Raw genomic sequence first — 14,542 nt, 5'->3', positions numbered from 1 at the left:
TTACACAGTGTGTAAACGGTATCTTGACATTCAGGTGCGTTTGTCACTAGTTGTTTTTGCTACGAAAAACTCCGAACGGAGAAGGCGTTGAGTTCAGTGTCAAGTCGAAATAGACCCTATTGTCACTCGACACATATATTACGGAGAAATAAGTTTCGAGTTCAAAAAAAAAAGGTACGTAAAAACACACAATGAACTGACCAATGTTAAACATAATCATTACCAGACAACCTGAAGACGAAGAAGATGGCACCATCGAAGAATACCTATTCGACAGGGGTCTCGAAATATCTACGCACAAAGGAGGAAGCCGAATTCTACGAAATACCACAAACTAATCTAAGTCACTGGCAACGAGTGGATGCTCTGCAAGATGAAAATTCGAAGGACTTTAGTTCAGTGAATGCTATGATAGCCCAATTTCTTAATAACAGAACTCGGCCCTGTAACATTGAGAATTCTAATTTCGAAAGTTCGGACACTGGATGGGTTCCCTTTTTGCTCAAACCCAAAGAAGAGAACTTCATGATTAAGAATTTCTATAAAGTGCGTTGCCTTCTACTGAAAGCATTTAAAAGCATTCCCAATTTTTTTTGGAACCCGCTAACAACACCTAATCAATTAGGCGAAGACGAGTTGACTTTCAACGATATTATAACCAAGTTGGAGAATTTACACATAGACGATAAATAGATGTCCAAAAGATATCGACACCACCGATCGGCTGCTTTTACAAATTTGATTTGGATGTACTGAAGATATTAACACGATTGCTGCTGCTTTTGAAGATTCGAAAGATGTTGATTTGACTGATTTGTTGATTTGCGAGTGAACCAAAAACGATTCAAAAAATATATAAAAATTGTGTTGTTAATATATTCTTGCTTAAAAATAAAAAAACTCCACTTGCAAAACTCTTCGTTTGCCGAAACTTCCCATTTCAAAGACGTTTTCGTTTCAGTTTTAACAATATTGTGTTTGTATATTCATTAATGTATGTATATGTTAATTTATATATATATATTTAATATTAATAGTATTTATAAATTTGTTGTCGCTTTACTGTATGTATTTGCATTAAGTTTAATATCTACAACATCTATTTACGCACTTCAATGGAGCAGGTGAACATATGCTGCTTACAGTGCGTTTCGGGACATTAAGGCAGTACATATGTACATATGCACTTGGGATGGCCGGCCATTCGTTTTTAGGAAAGCAATTTCACAACAGCCATTTTCGGATTGAGCAAAAATCGTACGACTGTTTTGGTGGAGTGAATTTGAAAAAAACAGACAACAATTAACAATTAGCAGTTAAAATTAATTGGATAATACAGTAACAGTTTTCGAGCCTAAGGTAATATCAGTTGTCTGAACAACACGTAAATGCAAGCACAAATCGATGCTAACCTTTGCATACCCCAATTACACTCATGAAACGCACTGTTGAAGCATACATTCAATCAAGCCTTAAAACATTCGCGGCCTAGTCATTTCACATTTCACAAGGAAGCCAAATTTAACAGAGTTGTCTTTTGCGGGGCTAACAAACCAAAAGTGAAATATATATCGTCTGCATACATATATATATTTATATAAAAAGAATGAAGTTTATTACCAAATAATAATAATCATAATCGTATAATAGGGTTACAAAATGGTGTATATCAGTAGTAATGATCAAAAAAAAATATTTGCTTTTTGGGGGAATCCTGCGCACATATGTAGATTGAGTAGCAACGTAAAAATAATTAATATTTGCATTGCTTAACTTTATACAATTCGCTAGACAGTCGCTCAATTTGTTCTCTTGTATACATTACACTTTTTTCTTTCACTAATAGCATAGACTATATGTATGTATGATCTTGATCTCGATGTCAGTATATTAAAGATTGCAAACGATGCAGCGGTTGCATCGATTTAGTTTAGTTTATAGGCTAATACCTAGAGAACAGCAAGTGCTGCAGGGTGTGTTGAAGTGTGATAGTGTGTGTGTGAGTGTGTGTGTTCTTTTCCTGTGGGGATGAGAGCTTCCTGGGATTCCCAGCTTAGCACCAATGCATCTGCCTTTCATTCAGATGGACATCTGCTCCTCCAACGCCTCCGCCTCCGTCTCCGTTTCCATCTCTGTAAGACAACAGCGACTTAGGCTACCGGGAGTCGTTCTCTGTTAGTGACAGTGCTCGGTGACGTCCACGATAACCGACTTCTTCCAGCAGAAGAGGAAGTAGCCAACGGCGGCGCCCAGGACAACCATCAGGCAGAGCCACACGTTGTATGTCATGAAGATCAGCATGAGCAGGAAGGACAGGGTCACCTGGAGCACGTGCAGCAGCGTCTGGAGCAGGTGGTTAATCGACAGCATCGAAGGTCTGTTCATATCGAAAGAATTGCATTTAGTTATAATTATAGCACCAAACAAAATTAGCAGGACAAGAAAAGAAACATAATTGAACGTAAACAAAAATCAGAACAGAACAAAGTATTGGTAAAGACCATAACAATATATACATATGTATATATATATATATATCGCTGATCCTTTGGGGGGCTGCTCTAAGAAGTTCCATTGTTAGATTAAGCTACCATTTATGATTAGGGTTAGACTCTCTCTAGATTAATTGCCAACTTGAACTACTGTGTACTGTGTACAGGTGTGTAATACTATATCTTGTGGTCCAGCCAGATATTCTGTACAAATGACGGGCCAATTTGTAAACCGACACGGCAGTTGTTTCCATTTACTTTTTCCCATTAACTGGCGCATGGGTATATCGGACATATCGGATAGCCAACAACAGCCAGATAGATTTAACTAATTCAAATTGAAGTGAGGCATCAAAATTACACAGAGACGGGGATCTATATATAACACATATGTATATTGATTGGGCAGGTGGTCGGTCAAGTGGTGTATACATATGGTGTGGGCAATGGAGCGATACTTACGGTTGCTTGTGCACAACTTCGCCCACGTATCTAAGAAAGGATCGATCGAAGCGTGCCGGGAGTAGGGACACCACACGATTGCGGATGCGATTCGCGGATGCAGATGCAGATACAGAATCAAATTGAATTACAGTATATATGTTTAGTTTCAATTACGGTCGCGTGAATCACAACAATAGCCAATTATACGATATTAACGAGGCGAGACAGCAGAGCGTATCGATATGAATTTGGTTTTGAATTGGGTTTCGTTTAGTTTTTTGTCGAGATGATTCAATTTACAAATGAAGAGCGACGACGCGCATTGATGATGATGCAGATAGAGATATTGATGGTATTGATCAGAATGTGAAGCGGTAGCGGTAACGATTTGTACGATTTAACGGGTAACAGCATAACGAAAACGAAACGAGAAGAGAGAAGAAAGCATTAAGATTAATATATACAACAAGTAAAGAAAATACAATAGATACAAAGCTACAGTATGGGTGAGGGCAAAAGGCATGCGGAGGGGATACCAAAGATCCAATGATCCATTCTGGACACAGCGTAATCTACAATGGTTGGCAAAAATCCGGAACTCACTGCACGGGCGATGGAGCTGCTGCCGCCGGCGATGGTATGCGCGGTGCCTCCGGATTTCTTTGTGGCCCCGTCACAGGTCGATACTCCAGCAGATTGTATGTCTTCCAGAACAGATACTCGCGGTAGTACTTCAGTCCCTCGTACATCAGGGCCAGCAGGAAGATGGCGATCATGGAGCCGACCAAACCGGCCACTGTTTCGATGTGCCACCAGGAGAACAGGATCGTCTCGTTGTAGCCAAAATGGAACTGTTTCGATTGAAAATAGAATTGAAAATCCGTAGGAATACCTTCAAATCGAACGTTCCCTTACCGCCATGGGCATCATATGCTCCATTCCCGTGCCAGAGCCACCGCCATGGTTGTGAGCTCCATGAGCGGCGTGACCCGCGTGACTCGCCTGCAAATCGCTGGTGTCGGGGATCAGGTCGAACATGGAACCTGCATCCATTGGAGACGCCGTCGCAGCAGCTAATCCGCTGTGATCGTGGTGCATGCCCGCATGATCGTGATGCATCGAGTGATCTGTGGATTACGAAAGATATAGATAGCCCGTTTTGGCCAAATCACAAACCACCTACCAACACCGGGCGCACTGTGATGGGCGTGGTCCATAGCTGCTGGTTAACAGACGACTTCTTACTGTGGATCTGCGATTAATGACTGCAAAGAAGAACGGGGTGAAAGTCGCATTAAATCTTTGCCACTCGTAAGTGAATAATAAACAATGTACATAAATGATACGAATGGCCACAATGGTGGTCAAGATAATAGAGCTTTCTCTATATAAATTCCCCATGAAAGATTTAAACAATCTCACAACTAAACTTATTACACTATAAACAATATATGATATTATATTGACCATTTTTATATGAAAATCTTTCGTGCTATATTTTGTGCCGCATTTGTAAATCTAAAGTTTGCTTTTCACGTGTGTTTTTGCGGGTCAATTGCCAAGCCCCAAATCGCATTCAAACCGATATATCTCAATTAGAAAGTCAATCTCCGAACAATCCAACCTCCGCCCTTTCCCTTTCACATCTTCCAAGGGAATGTTCAATGACGAATGCGAAATGGGTAGCTGGGTAACTGGGGAATGTGAAATGAAAATGCCACACATAACTGTGCGTGCTCCATCCAAAGGGAAACTGCGCCGCCCCAAAATACCACCACATCTGACCTTGGATTAACCTGGATTATAATGGGTCGCTGGCAACTCCTCCAACTGCTGTTCCACTTCTGCCAATGGGAACACTGCGAACCATAATTAAACAGTGCTGGATACTCCACTTATTTCACTTTTGTTTGCCCCTGTGTCTGTGGTTCACCGCATTCAGTTAATATCGCAGTTCAGTGATAAGGTGCTGCGACGACACCACATTACAAAGTAATCAGTGAAACATGCTCGAATATCGAACCACTTGTGGCATGCAGCGCAAGAAGCTCGCTGATATGACAGGATGTGCGGCTGACTGATATGAGTTTATATGCATACATAGGCAAAAACCTCTAAGTGATCCTAACTGATGATCATTCGATAACCGTAAAGTGCCAATTGTCATCAAGTTAAAATGTTCGAAAGACAACCGTTTCTGTTCTTATTTTTTCACAATAATCCAGTGCGCATTAATATTGCAAACGAAAACAAACACATCCGCCAATTCCATTGAAGAGTTAAAACACGTATTCCTCCCCTTTTTCACTGTAATCAATCTCATCCCATATCTCATTAAGACAGACAAACGAGCTTTAGAAATCCACTCGTGCTACAAAAAAAAAAAAAAAAAAAACCGGCTTCACTGGCATTTTTGTTCTGAGTGGGGAAATTTCTATAAAAATAGGTAGACAAGTGCACATTTAAAACCTCTTAATTCTGCGATCTGTTGAGGAACGGATTGTTGTAGCCTTCAAGCGATGGACTCAATAGTTATCCAACTGAACTGGACTGGCACAACTGGTTAACTGGTTGCTTGGCTGCCACTATTTTCGGTTTTGGCCCGAAATGAAAGGAAAATTAGCTCTGTTACGGTAGTAATTTGTTTTTCAAGACAAAGATCGGTACGGAAACCAACGACTTTCAAAATAACCCATGAAAAGAGAACATACGCCACATAATTGCTACTCGTGGATGCAGCAATTGTAGTTCGATTTTGAAATAATCATTGAACAGTGGCGGTGGGGGAAAAAAAATGTTCACTGGGCGAACTTTTCTGGTGCAAAAATACTGAAAAGTTAAAGTTCAGGGTAAATTTGCGTGTTTTATAAATAACATTCTGTGGTTTGTTTGGTTTCTATGGAATCCCTGATAGGAAATCGTTTGGGCGCTTCTCTCTGGGGGGCAATGGGAACCCCCTTTTCAGCGCCTCTGTTAATTAAACAGCAGATAACTAACGCACGGACCAAACCGGTTGGACCTATTCACCTCTATCACTCTCGCTTTTATTCGCCTGCATTAGCAGCTTTGCCTATACACAGAGAGAAAAGCAGTTGTTACTCTTCTCATGTAATAAACCATTATCACTACATATTGTTTAAATTTGTATATTTTTTAGTTTTATTTTGAACAAGTAACAATGAATAATCTGCATTTGCTAAATGCTAAGACTCAGCGAAATAGCTAAGCTATTTTGATATAAGTTTGGAAATGGAATTTTACGCCGTGCTGAGTGTGATTCAGCCTGTCCTATTTATTATTCATATTATATTAAAGAGTCTTAGATTAAAATTGAATTAATATTAATTTAATTTAATTTATTTCCAAATATCAAGCGAAATATAAATGATCTAGCAACGAACAATTTTTTCTTTCTGTTTATTTGCATGGACAAATGGCATTAACCGTTGCTTCATCTCATCAGCTGATCTCCGCAAAGAGAGCCCCATCCTTTACTCCTGCACACACGCACACACACACTCACAATCGCACCACTTGCGAAATGTCAAATCGTGACCGACATGTATTGCAACAACAAATGGGAGAGAAACGGCGAGAGTGATTATTTTCGTTTAGTGCGTGAGTTTTTTTCTATTGCGGGGCTGGGGAGCTATTATATCACATGTGTAAAGAAAAGAGAGTAGGAGAGAGTTTGTTGATCTGAATTCAAACATATATCACTCAACGCACGAACACAGATAGACGGTTAATTGTGCTTGTAACGGTATAATTGACTGATAAGCGATTGGCACTGATAATCGCAATCGGTATGCAATCGCTGATTATCGATAAGGACTCCTAAGCTTTGTTTTTAGTTTAGTTTATACTATTTCACGCATTTCGCGTTCTTTTTGTTGTTGTTGTACTTACTGCAATTGGCGGGCAATTGGCTCGAGTTGTAACAATCTACAATGTATGTATGCTGTAACGCCGGTTTAAGCGACGAACTCAACGGAATGTCTAGCTAAAAACAGAGAGTCAACGAAAAATGCCAATAAGCCAACAATCGTACATTTTAAACAATGCATGCAGCTGCCGTCCCGTCCCGCTCCCTCTGACACCCTCCCAACCCCCTGCACCACTCATTTAACAACAATCACAGTTTCTGATTTTATTTTTTGCTTCGTTGTTGCTTTTTGCGCTAAATCACACACACACACTCACTGCAAACGCTGAGCTTTTAAAGCAAGCGAGATAGCAAGAGTGGACCGGCTGCAGCATCTTATGAAAAATAATAATTGCTTTAATCGTTTTTGCAAGTGTAAAACCCGATCTATTTCACAGTGTTATCCAATCGCACATGTGTGTGTGCGTCCAGCCCACACACCCACTATTTGTATTATCAATTGCACTTTATCAACGCAAGTTGAACCGAACTTAATGTTTATGTATTCAAATGTTAGGGGCTTACTTTACTTCCTGCGGCAAGGAAATAAATAATATTAAAACAAAAAGTGCACCGTCCGCCCGCAGACAACTTGTTCGCACGATTGTTGATGAATTAATTGCAAGCATATGTTTTTTTATTTAACAGTCCGCTGATTGCGAAAAGGCACTAAATAATGCCAAAAAGTAGTATTGTAAAATACGAAGTACACGGAGTGCAGCTAAAAAATGAGTTAATTATATAAGTTATTGTCGTAATAAGTAGCTAATTTATAGAATTTTAATTTAATTAGTTTTAGTTTAATTTAGTTTTATTTAGAATAAATAAAAACAGCTGTGTATCAGTGTGCACACACAACGAGCCGTTCAGCTATCGATAAGAAACCTATCGAGCGGCCACCGTCTCCAACATTCTATGTGCGCATTAAATTAACTTGTTAACTTTAAAACACTCGTTTCTTAACCAAAAACTGGTAAAGTTAAGCAACAAATTACAGTAACAGTATATAATTTAACATTCAAATGCATTACAGGTTTTAGGAAACACCTAGCGCAGCAGCAGAAGCTAAAACCCCATTGGCAACCAAAACACGTGCCAAAACAAACGTTTACATTTTCCGTAGAAGTTGTAAATATAAAAAAAAGCCAGCAAAATGGGAATGGTAACGAAGCGCAAGAAGATGCACTATGGCGATACCCATCTGCAGAGGAGATGGCGTGTGCGGAATCGCCGACGTGATCTCGACCAGATCGACGACGATCTGCAGACCCGGAGCGGTGAACTGATCAATCAGAATGTGGATCTCGACAAGCCAGGATTCGCGCAGTTCTACTGCGTGCACTGTGCCAAGTACTTCATCGATGACACCGCCATGCAGGCACATTTCCGCACCAAGGTGCACAAGAGGCGTCTCAAGGCTCTGGAGATCGAGCCGTACAGCATCGAGGAGGCGGAACGCGCCGCGGGACGTGGCAGCTTCGTGAAGCCCAAGAAGCGGGCGATGGAAACGCAGCCATCGAAGGAGGACGTGGTCGCTGGCAAGAGGATCCGAGTGGAGGTGGTGCCCGAGGATACAGATGCCACCGATTCGCCATCGACGTCCAAAACGAAGCGCAAGAAAGTGGAGAAAATGGAGACATAGGCGAGGAGGATGAACCAATCCATTGATCTAGCTTAGTTTTTAAGACCCTCGGGGACTGGACTTTCTTCATCCCCCTCCCACAGAACTCTGTTTTCCTCCAATTGCTTTCTTTAAATACATTTTTTTTCCAACGTTTATAAATCGATTCAAAATCAATTTTCATTTAATGCGCACAAGGGTGGCGAAAGATCAACAAGTTTCCAAACAAGCAGTTCAACGCTTGCAAGCGGCAAAGCTTTATTTACCGTTCATTTGATTTCTCCTGCGGCTTAAAAGTTTAGGTTCTCTCCACAAACGGTCACTTTCTTCGTCCGTGAGCACCGGTAAACACCAAATGCGATGGCGGACGCGCTTAAAAATTGAAATTAAACAAATATCAGCGTCGTTTCCCGTCGAAAAGTGCTACAAAGTGTAATTAACTAGTGAGCGCAGGTCGACGCAATGCGTTTGATACGGTATTTCTAGTTTAAACGGGTGAAATCGGTAAACTTCTGCAATTTCCTCATTCTCCTTTGGCCTCATTCTCCGTTGGCGCGTGTGTGGGTGTGAGTGGGTGCGCGTTCAACTGGCATTCTCGTGCGCACTTAAAAGTATGCAACGGTTTACAGCGGTGATCTAGTGCGTGCTCGATCTTTTGCATTTTGCCATCGCGAGTGTTTTGTTGTGAAATGGCTGCCAAAAATTTGAGAGTATTTATTTTTTATTTTTTTTTTTAAGTGATTTGTGCGCAATAAATGTTAAATTAAATAATGTACAATATAAATTGAACGGATGTATTTTAAAAAAGGTAAGTCATTTATCATTACACTTTAATTTGATGTCCTATATTTGTAACTGAAATATAATAAATAATTTAACGTGCGGTAACAACAATATGAGTACTAAAATCCCCAAGCAAATAAAGAATAATTAGCACAAACTTCCAAAGAAACTCAAGACCTTCATTCAATCTTCACGGTATAAATATATTTGTCGCTCTTATATCCTTTTTCACATGATTTTCAGATATATGTACAATAATTATACCTAAGTTGGTTAGCTACAAGACTATTCGAACTATACAACATGATGGGGATAGTGCAAAATTCTTTGCCACTGGGCGATGGGGGCCATGCACTTGGGTCGCCTTCGTGTTCCTAAATATACAACAGTTTGCAGCCTTTCGGCCATATTTCATAATCAATCTCTTATCGTTTGTTTTTTGGTATTCCGAGCCCATTTTGTTCATGATTTAAACATTTCTTTAAATATTACATATGAATGTTTGCATGTGTGTGTGTGAGTACGTGTATGTGTTTGTTGCGTGGTTTCATTTGGTTTTATCTGCCTGCGGCGGCTTGAGGTAAGTAAATGTGGCCTAGTGGGGCATTGGACGAGTTTCTTCTGGCTCTGGGTGCAATAATGAGATATGCTCTTGAGGTGGGTCTATATATGTACAATCGATCGAACTGGGTATAGTATATGTATGTATGTACAATTATGTATGTATGTATGTATGTTTGCATGGTGGGGACTAGTTTCACAGCTTGTTAATGGCCGCTTGCTGCAGATCAAGGGCTACCTGCTGCTTGACCTGCTCCTGTGAGGCGGCCACCGTTCTGTGATTTTGATATCTTTGTCGACGCATCTTGCGCGGTGTTCCATTGGCCAACTGATCCTTCTCCGTCTGCTCGGTCTCCTCGGCGCCCGTAAAGAATGGATGCTTTAGTGCCTGTTCGGCGGTGATTCGTTTATGGGGATTAATCTCGAGCAGGCGATCCAGTAGGTCATAGGCGCTGGGCGGAAAACATTCGTATGCTTCCAGTGGCTCTGCCAAGTAATGGCTATCCTCGCACAGGCAGTTAAAGAAGTATTGATCACAATTCCGGCATACTTCGCAACTTCCGTCCTCAGATTCGTAGCTCTTGAGGAGCTTGGCATCACTGAAAACGGAACGATGGCGAAAGCGCAGGCACAGCTTACGCAGATTCAGGGGCTTGGACCTCTGGCTCAGGGTGACCATACGGTCCAGAGCCATGGCCGTCTTCCGTATTGCCTGGTCTCCGAATATGGTTACAATCTCGGCCAGCGCGATGAAATCGTTGGGGGCTTTGAAAAACGGATAAACCGTCGACATGATCGAAAGGAATATCACACCCGCCGCCCAAACATCTACGGCAGTGGTCTGATCTGGGTACTTTAGAAGGACCTCGGGCGGGCGATAGCCAGGTGTTCCTGCCCTGGAGGCGTGCACCTCCTTCTTCATCAGACAGTTGAGGCAAACCGAGGGATTTGCAAAGCAGACGCACTTGGCATTATTAGCCGCTGCTGCCGAGGCATTTCGATTTGTATTGTACTTGCTGCCAGATGGCGTCGATGCTGTTTGATCCATCTGCGCCAGTTGCGGCTGTTGTTGCGGCTGCTGTTGCATCTGCTGTTGCATCTGCTGCTGTTGCGACTGTTGTTGCTGCTGCTGCACTGGCTGTGGCTGGACGGGATTGGACCCATCTACTGGCTGCTGCTGCGCATCGCTTGCCGCAATATCGTTGACCGGTTTCAGGGGCATCTTGCTGGACTCCTCGTGCAAACGCATACGCTTCACTGCTCCACCCAAACCAGCATCCGCTGGTGCACCTTGCTGCACTCCATCCTTTGATTGGCGCTCGCGTGGCCGTTTGTAATTCATATTATTATTATTGTTGTTGGCGGCGGCGATGGCAGCGGCTCTTCCAGAAGATCGCGCAGCCGAAGGATTCACATGCTGGGCAAGACCGAAATCGACGAGGAGAAACTCTCGGCGACGTCGATTGTAGAGAAAGTTGCTCGGCTTCACGTCGCGATGGATGACATCGAACTTGTGGACATGACGCAGTGCCACCAGGAGGTTGCGCATATACAGCCGGATCTCGGGCACGTCCATGCGCGTGTAAAAGTCCTGGAATCGGTCATGTGGCATGAAGGGCATCACAAAAGCGGCGGAGGCGTCATGACGCACGCAACAGTGGATGCCCACCACGTTCTCCTTTCCCCTGAGAAGCGAAAAAGAGCAGGAAAACAATAGATTAGTTATGCAGTTATAGTTTGAATACGCAGCTTTTGGCAGTAATTCCCAACCAGTGATTTGGGCAACAAGTGTCCGCCAAACCTAATTAACTTTAAAGGTAGTTAATGTGATTAAGCTAGTCACACATCGGATTGATTGCACTGAACAGCAGGATCTATGCAAGTCAGCTTTACCATCTTGTTTATGTTGCTTTGTTGTTCCGTGTGGGAAAACCACAACAACAACAGAGACGCCCACGCACACTTCCGCCCACTCAAATTTTAGAGAGAGAGAGAGAGTGGGAGAGAGGAATGGAAAGGGAGAGAGTGGGGAAGAGGAATGGAAAGGGAGAGTGACTCTTCGACGTCACGCAGAACCAGTGCAGACCTGATTTCTAGCTATTTTTAGCTGAATATTTGTTACATATATGGAAAATACAACGTACAACCTAATTTGACAGTTCTTTCTACTCTTTATAATAGCATAAGCATAGCATTGAAATATCTGCGTGGAATATTAGTTTTGGTGTAACTTAGAATAGTACGCGAAGGACTAACAGTTGATTTGATTAGCTACTTTCTAGCCAGCCGCGCAGCTCGATGGTGAGCGATGGGCGATACGACAGATGCGATTTGCGAACTGGGCGCTGGGCCTTCGGGTGTGGAACATGGCGAGCGGCATATGTGAATACGTGAGGGAGCACTCGGCGTGGCCCAGTCATAATTATCATCGGCTGTGACGCAATTGGGTCTGCGGAATTTGCGCAAATTGCTTGAATAGACACAAAATCGCAGCGGGCAGTGGGTCTACGAGGGGCGAAGATGGTGGGCGGTGGGCGATGTTCGATGGGCAATCAGGGGGCGGGCAGCCGGCTTATGTCAAACACGCAACGTCGCCCACACACACACACAAAATACCCACTGACCGCCCACTCTCTCCTCTTTCTAATTTTCCAATTTTGGGTAAATTATACAGCCGGACGATGAGATGACCGGTGACGATACCTGCCAACCCCAAACTTCTCCGGTTCGAGGCGGTATTGAACCGATTTGGCCACCTAATACGAGTAGCTAGCTAATCTAATCGCCTGGCCATTGCTCTGGGCAATCGATAAGAGGCGGCTGGGATTGCAGGATATGCTACAACAGTCTGTATCGAAAACCACGCATGTGTGATGTGAGCGGTCTGTAAACAAACGTTACAGCTGCCACACGGAAAGAAATTGTGGATATATATTGTACAGAGATGCGACAATGGCATTTTGGTATGCGAACATGGTTCAATGTATTGGGCAGAGGGTGGATCTCGAACTCGAACTTCCCTTGTATTCATAATTTCTTTGGAACAGCGATATCGAACTCTTTGCTTTTCTCTCTGTGCACTGGCAGATGTGATTTTGCATAAACAAATGCGAAATGTATTCAGATCTAACATTTCTCCGCATATCAAAGTGATGTGAAATGCGTAAATGAATGTAGAGAAAGGTGGCGATTTTTTCTCGCTGTGCACCGTGGGCTTCAATGTAACTGTAAATGGGCACGTGAATGGCGTGTGAAAGTGCAATAAACGAACGCTACAACAATCATGCCATCTCGCTCGCCGTTCGTGCGGCGAAATATAAATTGCAATGACGTAGATGGAGCCGCTGCCGGCGGCTGACGTCGTTTAACGGCGTTTGACGCAGACGAGGACGAAGCGGCGTGCGTGGGTGGTTGTTTGGTTTACACCAGTCGGGCGATACTATAAGGATACGGGACGGCACAGGACACAGGACACAGGACACCAAGTGGGGAAAGGAATGAGGAACACCTACCCCATTTTGGTCATGCACTGCAGCTCCTTCATTATCCTATCCGGATGACTGGTGGGTATGTGATGCTTGATGGCGAACTTGCGACGCAGACTGTCCGGCAGATGCGATTCCCGACGTAGTGTGCCCAGCAGCACAGTGCTAAAGGTTCCGTTGCCAATCCGGCTATGTACATCGAACAGCTTGCCAATGTCCGGGATTCGTATGAGGAGATCAATGATGGCTTCTGCAGAGTACAACCAATTACATTCATCTGTATGCACCACCAAATTGGATCAGCAACTAAACTTACCTTCGTTTTTGTTGCGTGCCTGTTTGGTTGTACGCGGCGTGACGGGCAGAGACATGACTGCAGCTCCATTGGATTCCTCTGGCTGCTGCTCGGCGGCGCCCGCAATGGCTGCTCTGCCCGAATGTCTGCCCGTGCTTCCAGTTGCCGGAATGCCGGTGGCATATTGCTGAACTGTCTGGCGCGGCTGCCTTTGGACTTGCCTAGTTGTCGAACGCCAGGATCCGCCTCCATTGGCGTACACCACATTGGTGCTGGGCACGCCCGTTTTGGGGCGACGATAGTGACTGCCTGATGTGGCCAACTCCTGGCACATAACGCGATCGGCCATTGTTCTTCAGGAGCACAATCTTCCTGGGCATCGGCGTGTTGATGGTGGTTGTGGTGGTTTATGGCGGGTTTTACAGAAAAGAAAGTGCCTAAAAGGAGCACAAATTTTGACACGAAATTTTTTTATTGGGAAATTTCTGATGTCGACCCGGCCAAAGTGGGAAGTAAACTGTTTCCGAACGGTGGAACAGTTTTGACATTTGGCGTATGGACGAGCGGCAGTACCTGAGTTGTCAACTTCTCTACCTACTTGGATAGTTTTTGTCCCCAATCCGGAGTCCTGCTGCGCCGCCCTTTTAATCCCGGAACTCTGGCTATGGCGCAGCGTCCGCTGGTTGCAAGTGGATACCCTGGATGGAGCACATGAACAACTCTGGTCACTGGTCGTGTTGTCTGAATGGTGTGATATGGTCGGCGTTCCGCGGGAGCTGAGGTGCTATCAAACCATCGATGGCACTACTGATAATATCGATGGTTCAGTTCCAGCCGGTTCGATGCCATCGATGGTTTTTTCGAGACTATGGGACAGTGTGCTCGCCCTCCGCCGGGAATGGAATACCAAATGGGCTTGCTTAGCCTCCAACTGGT

At 43.6% G+C, this 14,542-nt stretch overlaps 3 protein-coding genes across 7 annotated transcripts; 1 reads left to right on the top strand and 2 right to left on the bottom strand.

Moving 5' to 3' along the window:
* Positions 1-1,588: 1,588 nt before the first annotated feature.
* Positions 1,589-7,535, bottom strand: LOC6725304 (high affinity copper uptake protein 1). Of its 4 annotated transcripts, XM_016173556.3 has the most exons (7): positions 7,387-7,527; positions 6,846-6,939; positions 4,120-4,201; positions 3,852-4,063; positions 3,540-3,787; positions 2,955-2,984; positions 1,589-2,377 (listed from the first exon to the last, which is right to left on the bottom strand). In XM_016173556.3, exons 3-7 carry the CDS (start codon positions 4,151-4,153, stop codon positions 2,176-2,178), a joined length of 726 nt encoding a protein of 241 aa, XP_016038344.1. In that variant the 5' UTR covers positions 4,154-4,201; positions 6,846-6,939; positions 7,387-7,527; the 3' UTR covers positions 1,589-2,175. The 4 variants fall into 4 exon arrangements, with proteins under 4 accessions (XP_016038344.1, XP_016038340.1, XP_016038343.1 ...); XM_016173552.3 differs by lacking the exon at positions 6,846-6,939 and having other exon boundaries at positions 7,387-7,535; XM_016173555.3 differs by lacking the exons at positions 6,846-6,939; positions 7,387-7,527 and adding an exon at positions 5,406-5,514.
* Positions 7,536-7,686: 151 nt separating this feature from the next.
* On the top strand, positions 7,687-8,648 carry LOC6725303 (zinc finger protein 593 homolog). The gene is made up of 2 exons (XM_016172905.3): positions 7,687-7,834; positions 7,895-8,648. The coding sequence occupies exon 2, from the start codon at positions 8,015-8,017 to the stop codon at positions 8,501-8,503; it is 489 nt and encodes a 162-aa protein (XP_016038339.1). The 5' UTR covers positions 7,687-7,834; positions 7,895-8,014; the 3' UTR covers positions 8,504-8,648.
* Positions 8,649-9,447: 799 nt separating this feature from the next.
* LOC6725299 (cell division cycle 7-related protein kinase) lies at positions 9,448-14,497 on the bottom strand. 2 transcript variants are annotated; one of them, XM_016173551.3, is made up of 4 exons: positions 14,205-14,497; positions 13,628-14,043; positions 13,339-13,561; positions 9,448-11,511 (listed from the first exon to the last, which is right to left on the bottom strand). In XM_016173551.3, exons 2-4 carry the CDS (start codon positions 13,953-13,955, stop codon positions 10,023-10,025), a joined length of 2,040 nt encoding a protein of 679 aa, XP_016038338.2. In that variant the 5' UTR covers positions 13,956-14,043; positions 14,205-14,497; the 3' UTR covers positions 9,448-10,022. The 2 variants fall into 2 exon arrangements, with proteins under 2 accessions (XP_016038338.2, XP_039153495.1); XM_039297561.2 differs by lacking the exon at positions 14,205-14,497 and having other exon boundaries at positions 13,628-14,131.
* Positions 14,498-14,542: the final 45 nt, after the last annotated feature.

The sequence above is a fragment of the Drosophila simulans genome, chromosome X (genome assembly GCF_016746395.2).
Source record: "Drosophila simulans strain w501 chromosome X, Prin_Dsim_3.1, whole genome shotgun sequence".
NCBI classification, from domain to species: Eukaryota; Metazoa; Arthropoda; class Insecta; order Diptera; family Drosophilidae; genus Drosophila; species Drosophila simulans.
The sequence above is the reverse complement of the archived record's forward strand: the minus strand, read 5'-3'. Positions and strand labels throughout refer to the sequence as shown.

What these genes read in the sequence shown, in the direction of transcription:
- LOC6725303 (XM_016172905.3), top strand. Translation starts at nt 8,015, where the DNA reads ATGGGAATGGTAACGAAGCGCAAGAAGATGCACTATGGCGATACCCAT.
- LOC6725304 (XM_016173552.3), bottom strand. Translation starts at nt 4,153, where the DNA reads ATGGACCACGCCCATCACAGTGCGCCCGGTGTTG. An exon ending in TCACAGTGCGCCCGGTGTTG is followed by an intron (nt 4,064 to 4,119) that starts GTAGGTGGTTTG and finishes CGTAATCCACAG; the next exon opens with ATCACTCGATGCATCACGAT. An exon ending in AGCATATGATGCCCATGGCG is followed by an intron (nt 3,788 to 3,851) that starts GTAAGGGAACGT and finishes CAATCGAAACAG; the next exon opens with TTCCATTTTGGCTACAACGA.
- LOC6725299 (XM_016173551.3), bottom strand. Translation starts at nt 13,955, where the DNA reads ATGGCCGATCGCGTTATGTGCCAGGAGTTGGCCACATCAGGCAGTCAC. An exon ending in GGCACGCAACAAAAACGAAG is followed by an intron (nt 13,562 to 13,627) that starts GTAAGTTTAGTT and finishes TGTACTCTGCAG; the next exon opens with AAGCCATCATTGATCTCCTC. An exon ending in CAGTGCATGACCAAAATGGG is followed by an intron (nt 11,512 to 13,338) that starts GTAGGTGTTCCT and finishes TTCGCTTCTCAG; the next exon opens with GGGAAAGGAGAACGTGGTGG.